The sequence below is a fragment of the Mobula birostris genome, chromosome 24 (assembly GCF_030028105.1).
Source record: "Mobula birostris isolate sMobBir1 chromosome 24, sMobBir1.hap1, whole genome shotgun sequence".
Lineage (NCBI taxonomy): Eukaryota > Metazoa > Chordata > Chondrichthyes > Myliobatiformes > Myliobatidae > Mobula > Mobula birostris.
The window spans coordinates 5,682,955-5,703,613 of record NC_092393.1 but is presented as its reverse complement, the minus strand read 5'-3'; the positions used below and the strand labels follow the sequence as shown (position 1 = coordinate 5,703,613).

Below are 20,659 nucleotides of genomic sequence, written 5' to 3'. Positions count from 1 at the left end.
CCTCAGCCTCTACATTCTCAGTGTATCTACACCCCAGCCTCTCCATTCTCAGTGTATCTACACTCTCACCCTCTCCATTCTCAGTGTATCTACACCCTCACCCTCTCCATTCTCAGTGTATCTAAACCCTCACCCTGTCCATTCTCAGTGTACAAAGACCACACCCTGTTCGTTCTCTGTGTATCTAAATCCTCCTTTCTCCATTGTCTGTGTATCTACACCCTCAACCAGTCCATTCTATGTAACTACACCCTCACCCTGTCCATTCTCTGTGTTTCTACACCCTCACCCTGTCCATTCTCAGTGTGCCTACACCCTCACCCTGTCCATTCCCAGTGTATCTGCACCCTCATCCTGTCCAATCTCAGTGTATCTACACCCACACCCTGTCCATTCTCAGTGTATCTACAGCCTCACCCTGTCTATTCTCTGTGTATCTACACCCACACCCTTTCCATTCTCAGTGTATCTACACCCTGACCCTCTCCATTCTCAGTATACCTACAACCTCACCCTGTCCATTCTTAGTGTATCGACACCCTCAGCCTCTACATTCTCAGTATATCTACACCCCAGCCTCTCCATTCTCAGTATATCTACACCCTCACCCTCTCCATTCTCAGTGTATCTACACCCTCACCCTGTCCATTCTCAGTGTATCCTCACCCTCACCCAGTCCATTCTCAGTGTACCTACACCCTCACCCTGTTCGTTCTGTGTATCTACAACCTCAACCTCCCTATTCTCAGTGTATCTACACCCTCACCCTGTCCATTCTCAGTGTGTCTACACCATCACCCTGTCCATTCTCAGTGTATCTACACCCTCACCCTGTCCATTCTCAGTGCATCTACACCATCACCCTGTCCATTCACAGTGTATCTACACCCTGACCCTGTCCATTCTCAGTGTATCTACATCCTCATCCTGTCCATTCTCAGTGTATCTACACCATCACCCTGTCCATTCTCAGTGTATCTACACCCTCACCCTGTCCATTCTCAGTGCATCTACACCATCACCCTGTCCATTCACAGTGTATCTACACCCTGACCCTGTCCATTCTCAGTGTATCTACATCCTCATCCTGTCCATTCTCAGTGTATCTACACCCTCACCCTCTCCATTCTCAGTGTATCTACACCCCCACCGTCTATTCTCTGTGTATCTACACCCTCACCCACTCCATTCTCAGTGTATCTACACACTCATCCTCTCCATTCTCAGTGTACCTACACCCTCACCCTGCCCATTCTTAGTGTATCTACTCCCTCAGCCTCTACATTCTCAGTGTATCTACACCCCAGCCTCTCCATTCTCAGTATATCTACACTCTCACCCTCTCCATTCTCAGTGTATCTACACTCTCACCCTCTCCATTCTCAGTGTATCTACACCCTCACCCTGTCCATTCTCAGTGCATCTACACCATCACCCTGTCCATTCACAGTGTATCTACACCCTGACCCTGTCCATTCTCAGTGTATCTACATCCTCATCCTGTCCATTCTCAGTGTATCTACACCCTCACCCTCTCCATTCTCAGTGTATATATACCCTCACCCTGTCCATTCTCAGTGTATCTACATCCTCATCCTGTCCATTCTCAGTGTATCTACACCCTCACCCTCTCCATTCTCAGTGTATATACACCCCCACCGTCTATTCTCTGTGTATCTACACCCTCACCCACTCCATTCTCAGTGTAACTACACCCTCACCCTCTCCATTCTCAGTGTACCTACACCCTCACCCTGCCCATTCTTAGTGTATCTACTCCCTCAGCCTCTCCATTCTCAGTGTATCTACACCCTCACCCTCTCCATTCTCAGTGTATATATACCCTCACCCTGTCCATTCTCAGTGTATCTACATCCTCATCCTGTCCATTCTCAGTGTATCTACACCCTCACCCTCTCCATTCTCAGTGTATCTGCACGCTCACCCTCTCCATTCTCAGTGTATATATACCCTCACCCGGTCCATTCTCAGTGTATCTACACCCCCACCGTCTATTCTCTGTGTATCTACACCCTCACCCACTCCATTCTCAGTGTATCTACACACTCATCCTCTCCATTCTCAGTGTACCTACACCCTCACCCTGCCCATTCTTAGTGTATCTGCACCCTCATCCTGTCCATTCTCAGTGTATCTACAGCCTCACCCTGTTCGTTCTCTGTGTATCTAAATCCTCCTTTCTCCATTGTCTGTGTATCTACACCCTCAACCAGTCCATTCTATGTAACTACACCCTCACCCTGTTCATTCTCTGTGTTTCTACACCCTCACCCTGTCCATTCTCAGTGTGCCTACACCCTCACCCTGTCCATTCCCAGTGTATCTGCACCCTCATCCTGTCCAATCTCAGTGTATCTACACCCACACCCTGTCCATTCTCAGTGTATCTACAGCCTCACCCTGTCTATTCTCTGTGTATCTACACCCACACCCTTTCCATTCTCAGTGTATCTACACCCTGACCCTCTCCATTCTCAGTATACCTACAACCTCACCCTGTCCATTCTTAGTGTATCGACACCCTCAGCCTCTACATTCTCAGTATATCTACACCCCAGCCTCTCCATTCTCAGTATATCTACACCCTCACCCTCTCCATTCTCAGTGTATCTACACCCTCACCCTGTCCATTCTCAGTGTATCCTCACCCTCACCCAGTCCATTCTCAGTGTACCTACACCCTCACCCTGTTCGTTCTGTGTATCTACACCCTCAACCTCCCTATTCTCAGTGTATCTACACCCTCACCCTGTCCATTCTCAGTGTGTCTACACCATCACCCTGTCCATTCTCAGTGTATCTACACCCTCACCCTGTCCATTCTCAGTGCATCTACACCATCACCCTGTCCATTCACAGTGTATCTACACCCTGACCCTGTCCATTCTCAGTGTATCTACATCCTCATCCTGTCCATTCTCAGTGTATCCACACCGTCACCCTCTCTATTCTCATTGTGTCTACACCCTCACCCTTTCCATCCTGTGTATCTACACCCTCATCCTATCCATTCTCTGTGTATCTACACCCTCACCCTGCCAATTCTCAGTGTATCTGCACCCTCATCCTGTCCAATCTCAGTGTAGCTACACCCTCAGCCTCCCCATTCTCAGTGTATCTACACCCTCACCCTCTCCATTCTCTGTGTATCTACAGCCCAGCCTCTCCATTGTCAGTGTATCTACACCCTCACCCTGTCCATTCTCAGTGTATCTACACCCTCACCCTCTCCATTCTCAGTGTATCTACACCCTCACCCGGTCCATTCTCAGTGTATCTACACCCTCACCGTCTATTCTCTGTGTATCTACACCCTCACCCACTCCATTCTCAGTGTATCTACACACTCATCCTCTCCATTCTCAGTGTACCTACACCCTCACCCTGCCCATTCCTAGTGTATCTACTCCCTCAGCCTCTACATTCTCAGTGTATCTACACCCCAGCCTCTCCATTCTCAGTGTATCTACACTCTCACCCTCTCCATTCTCAGTGTATCTACACCCTCACCCTCTCCATTCTCAGTGTATCTAAACCCTCACCCTGTCCATTCTCAGTGTACAAAGACCACACCCTGTTCGTTCTCTGTGTATCTAAATCCTCCTTTCTCCATTGTCTGTGTATCTACACCCTCAACCAGTCCATTCTATGTAACTACACCCTCACCCTGTCCATTCTCTGTGTTTCTACACCCTCACCCTGTCCATTCTCAGTGTGCCTACACCCTCACCCTGTCCATTCCCAGTGTATCTGCACCCTCATCCTGTCCATTCTCAGTGTATCTACACCCACACCCTGTCCATTCTCAGTGTATCTACAGCCTCACCCTGTCTATTCTCTGTGTATCTACACCCTCACACTCTCCATTCTCAGTGTATCTACACCCTGACCCTCTCCATTCTCAGTATACCTACAACCTCACCCTGTCCATTCTTAGTGTATCGACACCCTCAGCCTGTCCATTCTCAGTATATCTACACCCCAGCCTCTCCATTCTCAGTATATCTACACCCTCACCCTCTCCATTCTCAGTGTATCTACACCCACACCCTGTCCATTCTCAGTGTATCTACAGCCTCACCCTGTCTATTCTCTGTGTATCTACACCCACACCCTTTCCATTCTCAGTGTATCTACACCCTGACCCTCTCCATTCTCAGTATACCTACAACCTCACCCTGTCCATTCTTAGTGTATCGACACCCTCAGCCTCTACATTCTCAGTATATCTACACCCCAGCCTCTCCATTCTCAGTATATCTACACCCTCACCCTCTCCATTCTCAGTGTATCTACACCCTCACCCTGTCCATTCTCAGTGTATCCTCACCCTCACCCAGTCCATTCTCAGTGTACCTACACCCTCACCCTGTTCGTTCTGTGTATCTACACCCTCAACCTCCCTATTCTCAGTGTATCTACACCCTCACCCTGTCCATTCTCAGTGTGTCTACACCATCACCCTGTCCATTCTCAGTGTATCTACACCCTCACCCTGTCCATTCTCAGTGCATCTACACCATCACCCTGTCCATTCACAGTGTATCTACACCCTGACCCTGTCCATTCTCAGTGTATCTACATCCTCATCCTGTCCATTCTCAGTGTATCTACACCGTCACCCTCTCTATTCTCAGTGTGTCTATACCCTCACCCTTTCCATCCTGTGTATCTACACCCTCATCCTATCCATTCTCTGTGTATCTACACCCTCACCCTGCCAATTCTCAGTGTATCTGCACCCTCATCCTGTCCAATCTCAGTGTAGCTACACCCTCAGCCTCCCCATTCTCAGTGTATCTACACCCTCACCCTGTCCATTCTCTGTGTATCTACAGCCCAGCCTCTCCATTGTCAGTGTATCTACACCCTCACCCTGTCCATTCTCAGTGTATCTACACCCTCACCCTCTCCATTCTCTGAGTATCTACACCCTCACCCTCTCCATTCTCAGTGTATCTACACCCTCATCCTGTCCATTCTAAGCATATCTACACCCTCACCCTGTCCATTCTCTTTGTGCACGAACACCCTCACCCTGTCCATTCTCAATGTATCTACACCCTCACCCTCTCCATTCTCTGAGTATCTACACCCTCACCCTCTCCATTCTCAGTGTATCTACATTCTCACCCTGTCCATTCTCTGTGTATCTACACCCTCACCCTGTCCATTCTCTTTGTGCACGAACACCCTCACCCTGTCCATTCTCAGTGTATCTACACCCTCACCCCCTCCATTCTATGTGTATCTACACCCTCACCCTCACCATTCCCAGTATATCTACACCTTCACCCTCTCCATTCTGTGTATCTACACCCTCATCCTGTCCATTCCCTGTGTAACTACACCCTCACCCTCTCCATTCTCAGTGTATCTACACCCTCACCCTGTCCATTCCCTGTGTATCTGCACCCTCATTCTGTCCAATCTCAGTGTATCTACACCCACACCCTGTCCATTCTCAGTGTATCTACAGCCTCACCCTGTCTATTCTCTGTGTATCTACACCCACACCCTTTCCATTCTCAGTGTATCTACAGCCTCACCCTGTCCATTCTCAGTGTATCTACACCCTCACCTTCTCCATTCTCAGTGTATATATACCCTCACCCTGTCCATTCTAAGCGTATCTATACCCTCACCCTGTCTATTCTCAGTGTATCTACACCCTCACACTCTCCATTCTCAGTGTATCTACACCCTGACCCTCTCCATTCTCAGTATACCTACAACCTCACCCTGTCCATTCTTAGTGTATCGACACCCTCAGCCTCTACATTCTCAGTATATCTACACCCCAGCCTCTCCATTCTCAGTATATCTACACCCTCACCCTCTCCATTCTCAGTGTATCTACACCCTCACCCTGTCCATTCTCAGTGTATCCTCACCCTCACCCAGTCCATTCTCAGTGTACCTACACCCTCACCCTGTTCGTTCTGTGTATCTACACCCTCAACCTCCCTATTCTCAGTGTATCTACACCCTCACCCTGTCCATTCTCAGTGTGTCTACACCATCACCCTGTCCATTCTCAGTGTATCTACACCCTCACCCTGTCCATTCTCAGTGCATCTACACCATCACCCTGTCCATTCACAGTGTATCTACACCCTGACCCTGTCCATTCTCAGTGTATCTACATCCTCATCCTGTCCATTCTCAGTGTATCTACACCGTCACCCTCTCTATTCTCAGTGTGTCTACACCCTCACCCTTTCCATCCTGTGTATCTACACCCTCATCCTATCCATTCTCTGTGTATCTACACCCTCACCCTGCCAATTCTCAGTGTATCTGCACCCTCATCCTGTCCAATCTCAGTGTAGCTACACCCTCAGCCTCCCCATTCTCAGTGTATCTACACCCTCACCCTGTCCATTCTCTGTGTATCTACAGCCCAGCCTCTCCATTGTCAGTGTATCTACACCCTCACCCTGTCCATTCTCAGTGTATCTACACCCTCACCCTCTCCATTCTCTGAGTATCTACACCCTCACCCTCTCCATTCTCAGTGTATCTACACCCTCATCCTGTCCATTCTAAGCATATCTACACCCTCACCCTGTCCATTCTCTTTGTGCACGAACACCCTCACCCTGTCCATTCTCAATGTATCTACACCCTCACCCTCTCCATTCTCTGAGTATCTACACCCTCACCCTCTCCATTCTCAGTGTATCTACATTCTCACCCTGTCCATTCTCTGTGTATCTACACCCTCACCCTGTCCATTCTCTTTGTGCACGAACACCCTCACCCTGTCCATTCTCAGTGTATCTACACCCTCACCCCCTCCATTCTATGTGTATCTACACCCTCACCCTCACCATTCCCAGTATATCTACACCTTCACCCTCTCCATTCTGTGTATCTACACCCTCATCCTGTCCATTCCCTGTGTAACTACACCCTCACCCTCTCCATTCTCAGTGTATCTACACCCTCACCCTGTCCATTCCCTGTGTACCTACACCCTCTCCCTGTCCATTTTCTGCGTATCTACACCCTCACCCCGCCCATTCTCAGTGTATATACGGCCTCACCCTGTCCATTCTCTGTGTACCTACAACCTCACCCTCTCCATTCTCTGTGTATCAACACGATCACCCTATCCATTCTCAGTGTATCTACACCCTCACCCTGTCCAATCTCAATGTATCTACACCCTCACCCTGGCTATTCTCAGTGCGTCTTAACCTTCACCCTGTCCATTCTCTATGTACTTACACCCTCAACCTGTCCATTCTCAGTGTATCTACAACCACACACTGTCCATTCTCTTTGTGTACCAAAACCCTCACCCTGTCCATTCTCAGTGTATCTACACCCTCACCCTGTCCATTCTCAGTGTATCTACACCCTCACCCTGTCCATTCTCAGTGTATCTATACCCTCACCCTGTCCATTCTCAGTGTATCTACACCCTCACCCTCTCCATTCTCAGTGTATCTACACCCTCACCCGGTCCATTCTCAGTGTATCTACACCCCCACCGTCTATTCTCTGTGTATCTACACCCTCACCCACTCCATTCTCAGTGTATCTACACCCTCACCCTCTCCATTCTCAGTGTATCTAAACCCTCACCCTGTCCATTCTCAGTGTACAAAGACCACACCCTGTTCGTTCTCTGTGTATCTAAATCCTCCTTTCTCCATTGTCTGTGTATCTACACCCTCAACCAGTCCATTCTATGTAACTACACCCTCACCCTGTCCATTCTCTGTGTTTCTACACCCTCACCCTGTCCATTCTCAGTGTGCCTACACCCTCACCCTGTCCATTCCCAGTGTATCTGCACCCTCATTCTGTCCAATCTCAGTGTATCTACACCCACACCCTGTCCATTCTCAGTGTATCTACAGCCTCACCCTGTCTATTCTCTGTGTATCTACACCCACACCCTTTCCATTCTCAGTGTATCTACAGCCTCACCCTGTCCATTCTCAGTGTATCTACACCCTCACCTTCTCCATTCTCAGTGTATATATACCCTCACCCTGTCCATTCTAAGCGTATCTATACCCTCACCCTGTCTATTCTCAGTGTATCTACACCCTCACACTCTCCATTCTCAGTGTATCTACACCCTGACCCTCTCCATTCTCAGTATACCTACAACCTCACCCTGTCCATTCTTAGTGTATCGACACCCTCAGCCTCTACATTCTCAGTATATCTACACCCCAGCCTCTCCATTCTCAGTATATCTACACCCTCACCCTCTCCATTCTCAGTGTATCTACACCCTCACCCTGTCCATTCTCAGTGTATCCTCACCCTCACCCAGTCCATTCTCAGTGTACCTACACCCTCACCCTGTTCGTTCTGTGTATCTACACCCTCAACCTCCCTATTCTCAGTGTATCTACACCCTCACCCTGTCCATTCTCAGTGTGTCTACACCATCACCCTGTCCATTCTCAGTGTATCTACACCCTCACCCTGTCCATTCTCAGTGCATCTACACCATCACCCTGTCCATTCACAGTGTATCTACACCCTGACCCTGTCCATTCTCAGTGTATCTACATCCTCATCCTGTCCATTCTCAGTGTATCTACACCCTCACCCTCTCCATTCTCAGTGTATATATACCCTCACCCTGTCCATTCTCAGTGTATCTACATCCTCATCCTGTCCATTCTCAGTGTATCTACACCCTCACCCTCTCCATTCTCAGTGTATATATACCCTCACCCTGTCCATTCTCAGTGTATCTACACCCTCAGCCTCTACATTCTCAGTATATCTACACCCCAGCCTCTCCATTCTCAGTGTATATATACCCTCACCCTGTCCATTCTCAGTGTATCTACATCCTCATCCTGTCCATTCTCAGTGTATCTACACCCTCACCCTCTCCATTCTCAGTGTATATATACCCTCACCCTGTCCATTCTCAGTGTATCTATACCCTCACCCTGTCCATTCTCAGTGTATCTATACCCTCACCCTGTCCATTCTCAGTGTATCTACACCCTCACCCTCTCCATTCTCAGTGTATCTACACCCTCACCCGGTCCATTCTCAGTGTATCTACACCCCCACCGTCTATTCTCTGTGTATCTACACCCTCACCCACTCCATTCTCAGTGTATCTACACACTCATCCTCTCCATTCTCAGTGTACCTACACCCTCACCCTGCCCATTCTTAGTGTATCTACTCCCTCAGCCTCTACATTCTCAGTGTATCTACACCCCAGCCTCTCCATTCTCAGTGTATCTACACTCTCACCCTCTCCATTCTCAGTGTATCTACACCCTCACCCTCTCCATTCTCAGTGTATCTACACCCTCACCCTGTCCATTCTCAGTGTACCTACACCCTCACCCGGTCCATTCTCTGTGTATCTACACCCCAGCCTCTCCATTCTCAGTGTATCTACACTCTCACCCTCTCCATTTTCAGTGTATCTACACCCTCACCCTCTCCATTCTCAGTGTATCTAAACCCTCACCCTGTCCATTCTCAGTGTACAAAGACCACACCCTGTTCGTTCTCTGTGTATCTAAATCCTCCTTTCTCCATTGTCTGTGTATCTACACCCTCAACCAGTCCATTCTATGTAACTACACCCTCACCCTGTCCATTCTCTGTGTTTCTACACCCTCACCCTGTCCATTCTCAGTGTGCCTACACCCTCACCCTGTCCATTCCCAGTGTATCTGCACCCTCATCCTGTCCAATCTCAGTGTATCTACACCCACACCCTGTCCATTCTCAGTGTATCTACAGCCTCACCCTGTCTATTCTCTGTGTATCTACACCCACACCCTTTCCATTCTCAGTGTATCTACACCCTGACCCTCTCCATTCTCAGTATACCTACAACCTCACCCTGTCCATTCTTAGTGTATCGACACCCTCAGCCTCTACATTCTCAGTATATCTACACCCCAGCCTCTCCATTCTCAGTATATCTACACCCTCACCCTCTCCATTCTCAGTGTATCTACACCCTCACCCTGTCCATTCTCTGTGTATCTACACCCTCACTCTGTCCATTCTCAGTGTATCCTCACCCTCACCCAGTCCATTCTCAGTGTACCTACACCCTCACCCTGTTCGTTCTGTGTATCTACACCCTCAACCTCCCTATTCTCAGTGTATCTACACCCTCACCCTGTCCATTCTCAGTGTGTCTACACCATCACCCTGTCCATTCTCAGTGTATCTACACCCTCACCCTGTCCATTCTCAGTGCATCTACACCATCACCCTGTCCATTCACAGTGTATCTACACCCTGACCCTGTCCAGTCTCAGTGTATCTACATCCTCATCCTGTCCATTCTCAGTGTATCTACACCGTCACCCTCTCTATTCTCAGTGTGTCTACACCCTCACCCTTTCCATCCTGTGTATCTACACCCTCATCCTATCCATTCTCTGTGTATCTACACCCTCACCCTGCCAATTCTCAGTGTATCTGCACCCTCATCCTGTCCAATCTCAGTGTAGCTACACCCTCAGCCTCCCCATTCTCAGTGTATCTACACCCTCACCCTGTCCATTCTCTGTGTATCTACAGCCCAGCCTCTCCATTGTCAGTGTATCTACACCCTCACCCTGTCCATTCTCAGTGTATCTACACCCTCACCCTCTCCATTCTCTGAGTATCTACACCCTCACCCTCTCCATTCTCAGTGTATCTACACCCTCATCCTGTCCATTCTAAGCATATCTACACCCTCACCCTGTCCATTCTCTTTGTGCACGAACACCCTCACCCTGTCCATTCTCAATGTATCTACACCCTCACCCTCTCCATTCTCTGAGTATCTACACCCTCACCCTCTCCATTCTCAGTGTATCTACATTCTCACCCTGTCCATTCTCTGTGTATCTACACCCTCACCCTGTCCATTCTCTTTGTGCACGAACACCCTCACCCTGTCCATTCTCAGTGTATCTACACCCTCACCCCCTCCATTCTATGTGTATCTACACCCTCACCCTCACCATTCCCAGTATACCTACACCTTCACCCTCTCCATTCTGTGTATCTACACCCTCATCCTGTCCATTCCCTGTGTAACTACACCCTCACCCTCTCCATTCTCAGTGTATCTACACCCTCACCCTGTCCATTCCCTGTGTACCTACACCCTCTCCCTGTCCATTTTCTGCGTATCTACACCCTCACCCCGCCCATTCTCAGTGTATATACGGCCTCACCCTGTCCATTCTCTGTGTACCTACAACCTCACCCTCTCCATTCTCTGTGTATCAACACGATCACCCTATCCATTCTCAGTGTATCTACACCCTCACCCTGTCCAATCTCAATGTATCTACACCCTCACCCTGGCTATTCTCAGTGCGTCTTAACCTTCACCCTGTCCATTCTCTATGTACTTACACCCTCAACCTGTCCATTCTCAGTGTATCTACAACCACACACTGTCCATTCTCTTTGTGTACCAAAACCCTCACCCTGTCCATTCTCAGTGTATCTACACCCTCACCCTCTCCATTCTCAGTGTATATATACCCTCACCCTGTCCATTCTCAGTGTATCTATACCCTCACCCTGTCCATTCTCAGTGTATCTACACCCTCACCCTCTCCATTCTCAGTGTATCTACACCCTCACCCTCTCCATTCTCAGTATACCTACAACCTCACCCTATCCATTCTCAGTGTATCTACACCCTCACCCGGTCCATTCTCAGTGTATCTACACCCCCACCGTCTATTCTCTGTGTATCTACACCCTCACCCACTCCATTCTCAGTGTATCTACACACTCATCCTCTCCATTCTCAGTGTACCTACACCCTCACCCTGCCCATTCTTAGTGTATCTACTCCCTCAGCCTCTACATTCTCAGTGTATCTACACCCCAGCCTCTCCATTCTCAGTGTATCTACACTCTCACCCTCTCCATTCTCAGTGTATCTACACCCTCACCCTCTCCATTCTCAGTGTATCTACACCCTCACCCGGTCCATTCTCAGTGTATCTACACCCCCACCGTCTATTCTCTGTGTATCTACACCCTCACCCACTCCATTCTCAGTGTATCTACACACTCATCCTCTCCATTCTCAGTGTACCTAAACCCTCACCCTGTCCATTCTCAGTGTACAAAGACCACACCCTGTTCGTTCTCTGTGTATCTAAATCCTCCTTTCTCCATTGTCTGTGTATCTACACCCTCAACCAGTCCATTCTATGTAACTACACCCTCACCCTGTCCATTCTCTGTGTTTCTACACCCTCACCCTGTCCATTCTCAGTGTGCCTACACCCTCACCCTGTCCATTCCCAGTGTATCTGCACCCTCATCCTGTCCATTCTCAGTGTATCTACACCCACACCCTGTCCATTCTCAGTGTATCTACAGCCTCACCCTGTCTATTCTCTGTGTATCTACACCCTCACACTCTCCATTCTCAGTGTATCTACACCCTGACCCTCTCCATTCTCAGTATACCTACAACCTCACCCTGTCCATTCTTAGTGTATCGACACCCTCAGCCTCTACATTCTCAGTATATCTACACCCCAGCCTCTCCATTCTCAGTATATCTACACCCTCACCCTCTCTATTCTCAGTGTATCTACAGCCTCACCCTGTCTATTCTCTCTGTATCTACACCCACACCCTTTCCATTCTCAGTGTATCTACACCCTGACCCTCTCCATTCTCAGTATACCTACAACCTCACCCTGTCCATTCTTAGTGTATCGACACCCTCAGCCTCTACGTTCTCAGTATATCTACACCCCAGCCTCTCCATTCTCAGTATATCTACACCCTCACCCTCTCCATTCTCAGTGTATCTACACCCTCACCCTGTCCATTCTCAGTGTATCCTCACCCTCACCCAGTCCATTCTCAGTGTACCTACACCCTCACCCTGTTCGTTCTGTGTATCTACACCCTCAACCTCCCTATTCTCAGTGTATCTACACCCTCACCCTGTCCATTCTCAGTGTGTCTACACCATCACCCTGTCCATTCTCAGTGTATCTACACCCTCACCCTGTCCATTCTCAGTGCATCTACACCATCACCCTGTCCATTCACAGTGTATCTACACCCTGACCCTGTCCATTCTCAGTGTATCTACATCCTCATCCTGTCCATTCTCAGTGTATCTACACCGTCACCCTCTCTATTCTCAGTGTGTCTACACCCTCACCCTTTCCATCCTGTGTATCTACACCCTCATCCTATCCATTCTCTGTGTATCTACACCCTCACCCTGCCAATTCTCAGTGTATCTGCACCCTCATCCTGTCCAATCTCAGTGTAGCTACACCCTCAGCCTCCCCATTCTCAGTGTATCTACACCCTCACCCTGTCCATTCTCTGTGTATCTACACCCTCACCCAGTCCATTCTCAGTGTACCTACACCCTCACCCTGTTCGTTCTCTATGTATCTACACCCTCCTTTCTCCATTGTCTGTGTATCTACACCCTCAACCTCCCCATTCTCAGTGTATCTACACCTTCACCCTGTCCATTCTCAGAGTATCTACACCTTCACCCTATCCATTCTCTGTGAATCTACACCCTCACCCTGTCAATTCTCTGTGTATCTACTACCTCACCGTCTCCATTCTCTGTGTAGCTACATGATCACCCTCTCCGTTCTCAGTGTTTCTACACCCTCACCCTGTCCATTCTCAGTGTATCTACACCCTCCCACTTTCCATTCTCAGTGTATCTACACCCTCACCCTGCCCATTCACAGTGTATCTACACCCTCAGCCTTCCCATTCTCAGTGTATCTACAGCCTCACCCTGTCCATTCTCTGTGTATCTACACCCTCACTCTGTCCATCCTCTTTGTCTACCAACACCCTCACCCTGTCTATTCTCAGTGTAACTACACCCTCACCCTGTCCATTCTCTGTGTATCTACACCCTCACACTCTCCATTCTCAGTGTAACTAGACACTCATCCTCTCCATTTTTTGTGTACCTACACCCTCATCCTGTCCATTCTCAGTGTATCTACACCCCAGCCTCTCCATTGTCAGTGTATCTACACCCTCACCCTCTCCATTCTCAGTGTATCTACACCCTCACCCTGTCCATTCTCAGTGTATCTACACACTCAACCTCCCCATTCTCAGTGTATCTACACCTTCACCCTATCCATTCTCTGTGTATCTACACCCTCACTCTGTCCATTCTCAGTGTATCTACACCCTCACCCAGTCCATTCTCAGTGTACCTACACCCTCACCCTGTTCGTTCTCTATGTATCTACACCCTCCTTTCTCCATTGTCTGTGTATCTGCACCCTCAAACTCCCTATTCTCAGTGTATCTACACCCTCACGCTGTCCATTCTCTGTGTAAATACACCCTGACCCTCTCCATTTTCTGTGTATCTACACCCTCACCCTGTCCATTCTCAGTGTGTCTACACCATCACCCTGTCCATTCTCAGTGTATCTACACCCTCACCCTGTCCATTCTCAGTGTATCTACACCCTCACCCTGTCCATTCTCAGTGTATCTACACCCTCATCCTGTCCATTCTCAGTGTATCTACACCGTCACCCTCTCCATTCTCAGTGTGTCTACACCCTCACCCTGTCCATTCTGTGTATCTACTACCTCACCGTCTCCATTCTCTGTGTAGCTACATGATCACCCTCTCCGTTCTCAGTGTTTCTACACCCTCACCCTGTCCATTCTCAGTGTATCTACACCCTCCCCCTTTCCATTCTCAGTGTATCTACACCCTCACCCTGCCCATTCACAGTGTATCTACACCCTCAGCCTCCCCATTCTCAGTGTATCTACAGCCTCACCCTGTCCATTCTCAGTGTAACTAGACACTCAGCCTCTCCATTTTTTGTGTATCTACACCCTCACCCTGTCCATTCTCAGTGTATCTACACCCCAGCCTCTCCATTGTCAGTGTATCTACACCCTCACCCTCTCCATTCTCAGTGTATCTACACCCTCACCCTCTCCATTCTCAGTGTATCTACACACTCACCCTGTCCATTCTCAGTGTACCTACACTCTCAGCCTGTTCATTCTCTGTGTATGTACACACTCCTTTCTCCATTGTCTGTGTATCTACACCCTCAACCTCCTGATTCTCAGTGTATCTACACCCTCACCCTGTCCAATCTCAGTGTATCTACACCCTCACTCTGTCCATTTCAGCGTATCTACACCCTCACCCAGTCCATTCTCAGTGTACCTACACCCTCACCCTGTTCGTTCTGTGTATCTACACCCTCAACCTCCCTATTCTCAGTGTATCTACACCCTCACCCTGTCCATTCTCTGTGTAAATACACCCTGACCCTCTCCATTCTCTGTGTATCTACACCCTCACCCTGTCCATTCTCAGTGTGTCTACACCCTCAGCCTCCCCACTCTGTGTATCTACACCCTCACCCTGTCCATTCTCTGTGTATCTACACCCTCACCCAGTCCATTCTCAGTGTACGTACACCCTCACCCTGTTCGTTCTCTATGTATCTACACCCTCCTTTCTCCATTGTCTGTGTATCTGCACCCTCAAACTCCCTATTATCAGTGTATCTACACCCTCACCCTGTCCATTCTCAGAGTATCTACACCCTCAACCTCCCCATTCTCAGTGTTTCTACACCCTCAACCTGTCTATTCTCAGTGTATCTACACCCTCCCCCTGTCCATTCTAAGTGTATCTACACCCTCACCCTGCCCATTCACAGTGTATCTACACCCTCACCCTGCCCATTCACAGTGTATCTACACCCTCAGCCTCCCCATTCTCAGTGTATCTACAGCCTCACCCTGTCCATTCTCTGTGTATCTACACCCTCACTCTGTCCATCCTCTTTGTCTACCAACACCCTCACCCTGTCTATTCTCAGTGTATCTACACCCTCACCCTGTCCATTCTCTGTGTATCTACACCCTCACCCTGTCCATTCTCAGTGTATCTACACCCTCACCCTGTCCATTCTCAGTGTATCTATACCCTCACCCTGTCCATTCTCTGTGTATCTACACCCTCACCCTGTCCATTCTCAGTGTATCTATACCCTCACCCTGTCCATTCTCAGTGTATCTACACCCTCACCCTCTCCATTCTCAGTGTATCTACACCCTCACCCGGTCCATTCTCAGTGTATCTACACCCTCACCGTCTATTCTCTGTGTATCTACACCCTCACCCACTCCATTCTCAGTGTATCTACACACTCATCCTCTCCATTCTCAGTGTACCTACACCCTCACCCTGCCCATTCTTAGTGTATCTACTCCCTCAGCCTCTACATTCTCAGTGTATCTACACCCCAGCCTCTCCATTCTCAGTGTATCTACACTCTCACCCTCTCCATTCTCAGTGTATCTACACCCTCACCCTCTCCACTCTCAGTGTATCTACACCCTCACCCTCTCCACTCTCAGTGTATCTACAACCTCACCCTGTCCATTCCTAGTGTATCTACACCCTCAACCTCCCCATTCTCAGTGTATCTACACCCTAATCCTTTCCATTCTCTTTGTATCTACACCCTCACACTCTCTATTCTCCGTGTATCTACATCCTCACCCTCTCCATTCTCAGTGTATCTACACCCTCATCCTGTCTATTCTCTGTGTATCTACAACCACACCCAGTCCACTCTCTTTCTGTACCAACACCCTCACCCTGTCCATTCTCAGTGTATCTACACCCTCACCTTCTCCATTCTCAGTGTATATATACCCTCACCCTGTCCATTCTCAGTGTATCTACACCCTCACCCTCTCCATTCTCAGTGTATCTGCACCCTCACCCTGTCCATTCTCAGTGTATCTACACCTTCACCCTCTCCATTCTCAGTGTATCTACACCCTCACCCTGTCTATTCTCAGTGTATCTACACCCTCACCCTCTCCACTCTCAGTGTATCTGCACCCTCACCCTGTCCATTCTCTGTGTATCTACACCCTCACCCTGTCCATTCTCAGTATATCTACACCCTCACCCTGTCCATTCTCTTTGTATCTACACCCTCACACTCTCTATTCTCCGTGTATCTACATCCTCACCCTCTCCATTCTCAGTGTATCTACACCCTCATCCTGTCCATTCTCTGTGTATCTATAACCTCACCCTGTCCATACTCTTTGTGTACCAACACCCTCACCCTGTCCATTATCAGTGTATCTACACACTCACCCTCTCCATTCTCAGTGTATCTACACCCTCACCCTCTCCATGTCAGTGTATCTACAACCTCACCCTGTCCATTCCTAGTGTATCTACACCCTCAACCTCCCCATTTTCAGTGAATCTACACCCTCACCCTATACATTCTCTGAGTATCTACACCCTCACCCTCTCCATTCTCAGTGAATCTACACCCTCATCCTGTCCATTCTAAGCGTATCTACACCCTCACCCTGTCCATTCTCTTTGTGCACCAACACCCTCAGCCTGTCCATTCTCTTTGTGCACCAACACCCTCACCCTGTCCATTCTCAGTGTATCTACACCCTCACCCTCTCCATTCTCAGTGTATCTACACCCTCACCCTGTCCATTCTCTATGTATCTACATCCTCACCCTCTCCATTCTCTGTGTATCTACACCCTCACCCTGTCCACTCTCAGTGTATCTACACCCTCACCCTCTCCATTCTCAGTGTATCTGCACCCTCACCCTGTCCATTCTCAGTGTATCTACACCTTCACCCTCTCCATTCTCAGTGTATCTACACCCTCACCTGGTCCATTCTCAGTGTATCTACACCCTCACCCTCTCCACTCTCAGTGTATCTACACCCTCATCCTGTCCATTCTCAGTGTATCTACACCCTCATCCTCTCCATTCTCAGTGTATCTGCACCCTCACCCTGTACATTTTCTGTGTATCTACACCCTCACCCAGTCCATTCTCTCGCTGTGTTTGCGGGCTGACATGTCGTATATTCATCAGCGGAATGCTATTACAGCACCAGCAACCCGCGCTCACTTCTCGCTGTGTCTGTAGGGAGTTTGTACTTTTTCTCTGTCCACTCGGATTATCTCTGGCTCTGGTTTCCACCCGTTCTGATGACCTACACCATTTAGTAGGGTGAGGGTCATCAGAACAGGGTATAATTGGGTGGCACAGGCTTGGTGAACCTATTACTGGGCCGTATCACAGAAGAAATTGTTAAAATCTCTTTAAAGATCCCACGCCTTGTACATTCACAGTGTTGTAGGCAAACCCTTGCGCTGGATATATTGAGTAGCATGGAAGTGTAGTAGACGACCCAGACGACCCAGGTTCAATTGCCCCCTCTGCCTGTAAGAAGTTCGTATTTTCTCCCTGTGACCGCGTGTGTTTCCTCAGGGTGCTCTGGTTCGAATGCCACCTACCGCCTCTTGTTGCAGGGTGACCTGTGCCAGTCCCCACTGGTACTCGATGCTGGTCAGGTGCTGGAGCAGTGAGGTGTAGCTGACTTCCACAGCTCGGTACAGCTTGCTGTAGGCCAGCCATTTCCTGTAAACAACACACACAACAAAGGTCTTAGAGGGGACCAGCACAGACACAGCAGTAAATGATAGACACAAGAGATTCTGCAGGTGAGGAAAATGTTGCACAAAATACACCAACTGCGTGAGGAGTTCACCACATCATCTCGTAAGAAATTACAACCTCTGTGTGCATACCCCGTACTCTACCTGAACCCCACCCCTGTGCACCTTCTCAGTCCAAACCCATCCCATCCAAACTTCCCTGCCCAACCCCTCCCACCACCCTCCCTACTCTAACTGACACACTCCTCACTGCCATCCTCCTTGCACTCTGCACTGCCATAACTCCGTTCCCCCGCTCTCTGCACAGTACTATCCTGTCTCCCCATTCTCGACCCAAACCCCCTCCCTCACTCTCTACCCAACCCCTCCCCACACTCTCTACCCAAACCCCCCCACTCTCTACCCAACCCCCCCGACTCTCTACCCAAACTCCTCCCCCACTCTCTACCCAAACCCCTCCCTTACTCTCTACCCAAACCCCCTCCCCCACTCTCTACCCAACCCCTCCCCACACTCTCTACCCAAACTCCTCCCCCACTTTCTACCCAACCCCCCCACTCTCTACCCAACCCCCCCATTCTCTACCCAAACCCCTCCCCCACTCTCTACCCAAACCCCTCCCCCACTTTCTACCCAAACCCCCTCCCTTACTCTCTACCCAAACCCCTTCCCCCACTCTCTACCCAAACCCCCTCCCTCACTCTCTACCCAAACCCCTCCCTTACTCTCTACCCAAACCCCCTCCCCCACTCTCTACCCAACCCCTCCCCACACTCTCTACCCAAACTCCTCCCCCACTTTCTACCCAACCCCCCCACTCTCTACCCAAACCCTTTCCCCCACTCTCTACCCAAACCCTTTCCCCCACTCTCTACCCAAACCCCTCCCCCCACTCTCTACCCAAACCCCTCCCCCACTTTCTACCCAAACCCCTCCCCCACTTTCTATCCAACCCCCACTCTCTACCCAAACCCCTCCCCCACTCTCTACTCAAACCCCCTCCCTTACTCTCTACCCAAACCCCCTCCCTTACTCTCTACCCAAACCCTTCCCCCACTCTCTACCCAAACCCCTTCCCCACTCTCTACCCAACACCCCACTCTCTACCCAAACCCTTCCCCCACTCTCTACCCAACCGCCTTCCCCCCACTCTCTACCCAAACCCCTCTCCCACTCTCTACCCAAACCCACTCCCCCGACTCTGTACCTAAACCCCCTCCCCCACTCTCTACCCAAACCCATCTCCCCACTTTTCCCCCAAACACCCTTCCCCACTCCATGCCAATACCCTCCTGTCTCTCCACTTTCTGCTCAAGCCCCCCTCTTCATTATCTACCCAAACCCCCTACCCCATTGCCTGCCCAAAGCCCCTCATTCTCTGCTCAACCCCTGCCCATTGTTCTCTGCCCACATCCCATTCCCCCATTCTCTGTCCATACCCATCTCCCCACTTTCTCCCCAAACATCCCTCCCCACTCCACGGCAATACCCCCCTGTCTCCCCACTCTCTTCCCAGATCCCCCTTCCCCCACTCTCTTCCCAATACCCTCCTGTCTTCCCACTCTCTACCCAAATCCCCTTCCCCATTCTCTGCCCAAATCCCACTCCCCCCATTCTCTGCCCAATACACTCCCGTCTCCCCACTCTCTTCCCAGATCCCCTTCCCCCACTCTCTTCCCAATACCCTCCTGTCTCCCCACTCTCTACCCAAATCCCCTTCCCCATTCTCTGCCCAAATCCCACTCCCCCCATTCTCTGCCCAAACCCTCTCCCGAACTCTCTGCCCAAATCCCCCCTCCTGTTCTCTGCCCAAACCCTCTTCCTCGTTCTCTGCCCAAAGCCCTCACCCATTCTCTACCCAAAGCCCAATCCTCCATTCTCTACCCAAAGCCGCATCCCCCATTCTCTGCCCAAAGTCCCTGTTCCCCATCCTCTGTCCATACCTGTCTCCCCACTTTCTGCCCAAACCACCCGTCTTCGCACTCCACTCCCAAACCCCTCATCCCTCGTTCTCTGCCCAAACCCCTTCCTCTGTTCTCTGCCCAAACCCCCCCAATTCTCTGCTCATACCCCCTCCCCTCATTCTCTGCCCAAAACCCCTCCCCTCATCCTCTGCCCAAATCTCCCTCCCCTGTTCTCT

At 49.8% G+C, this 20,659-nt stretch overlaps 1 protein-coding gene across 3 annotated transcripts in view; it reads right to left on the bottom strand.

The window, feature by feature from the left end:
* The window catches only part of unc13d (unc-13 homolog D (C. elegans)), a 205,838-nt gene that overhangs the window by 89,865 nt on the left and 95,314 nt on the right, over positions 1–20,659 (bottom strand). For all 3 annotated transcript variants that reach the window (XM_072242643.1, XM_072242641.1, XM_072242642.1), the window contains exon 13: positions 18,358–18,481. In XM_072242643.1, the coding sequence (XP_072098744.1) occupies positions 18,358–18,481 (124 nt within the window). The remainder of the gene's footprint in view (positions 1–18,357; positions 18,482–20,659) is intronic.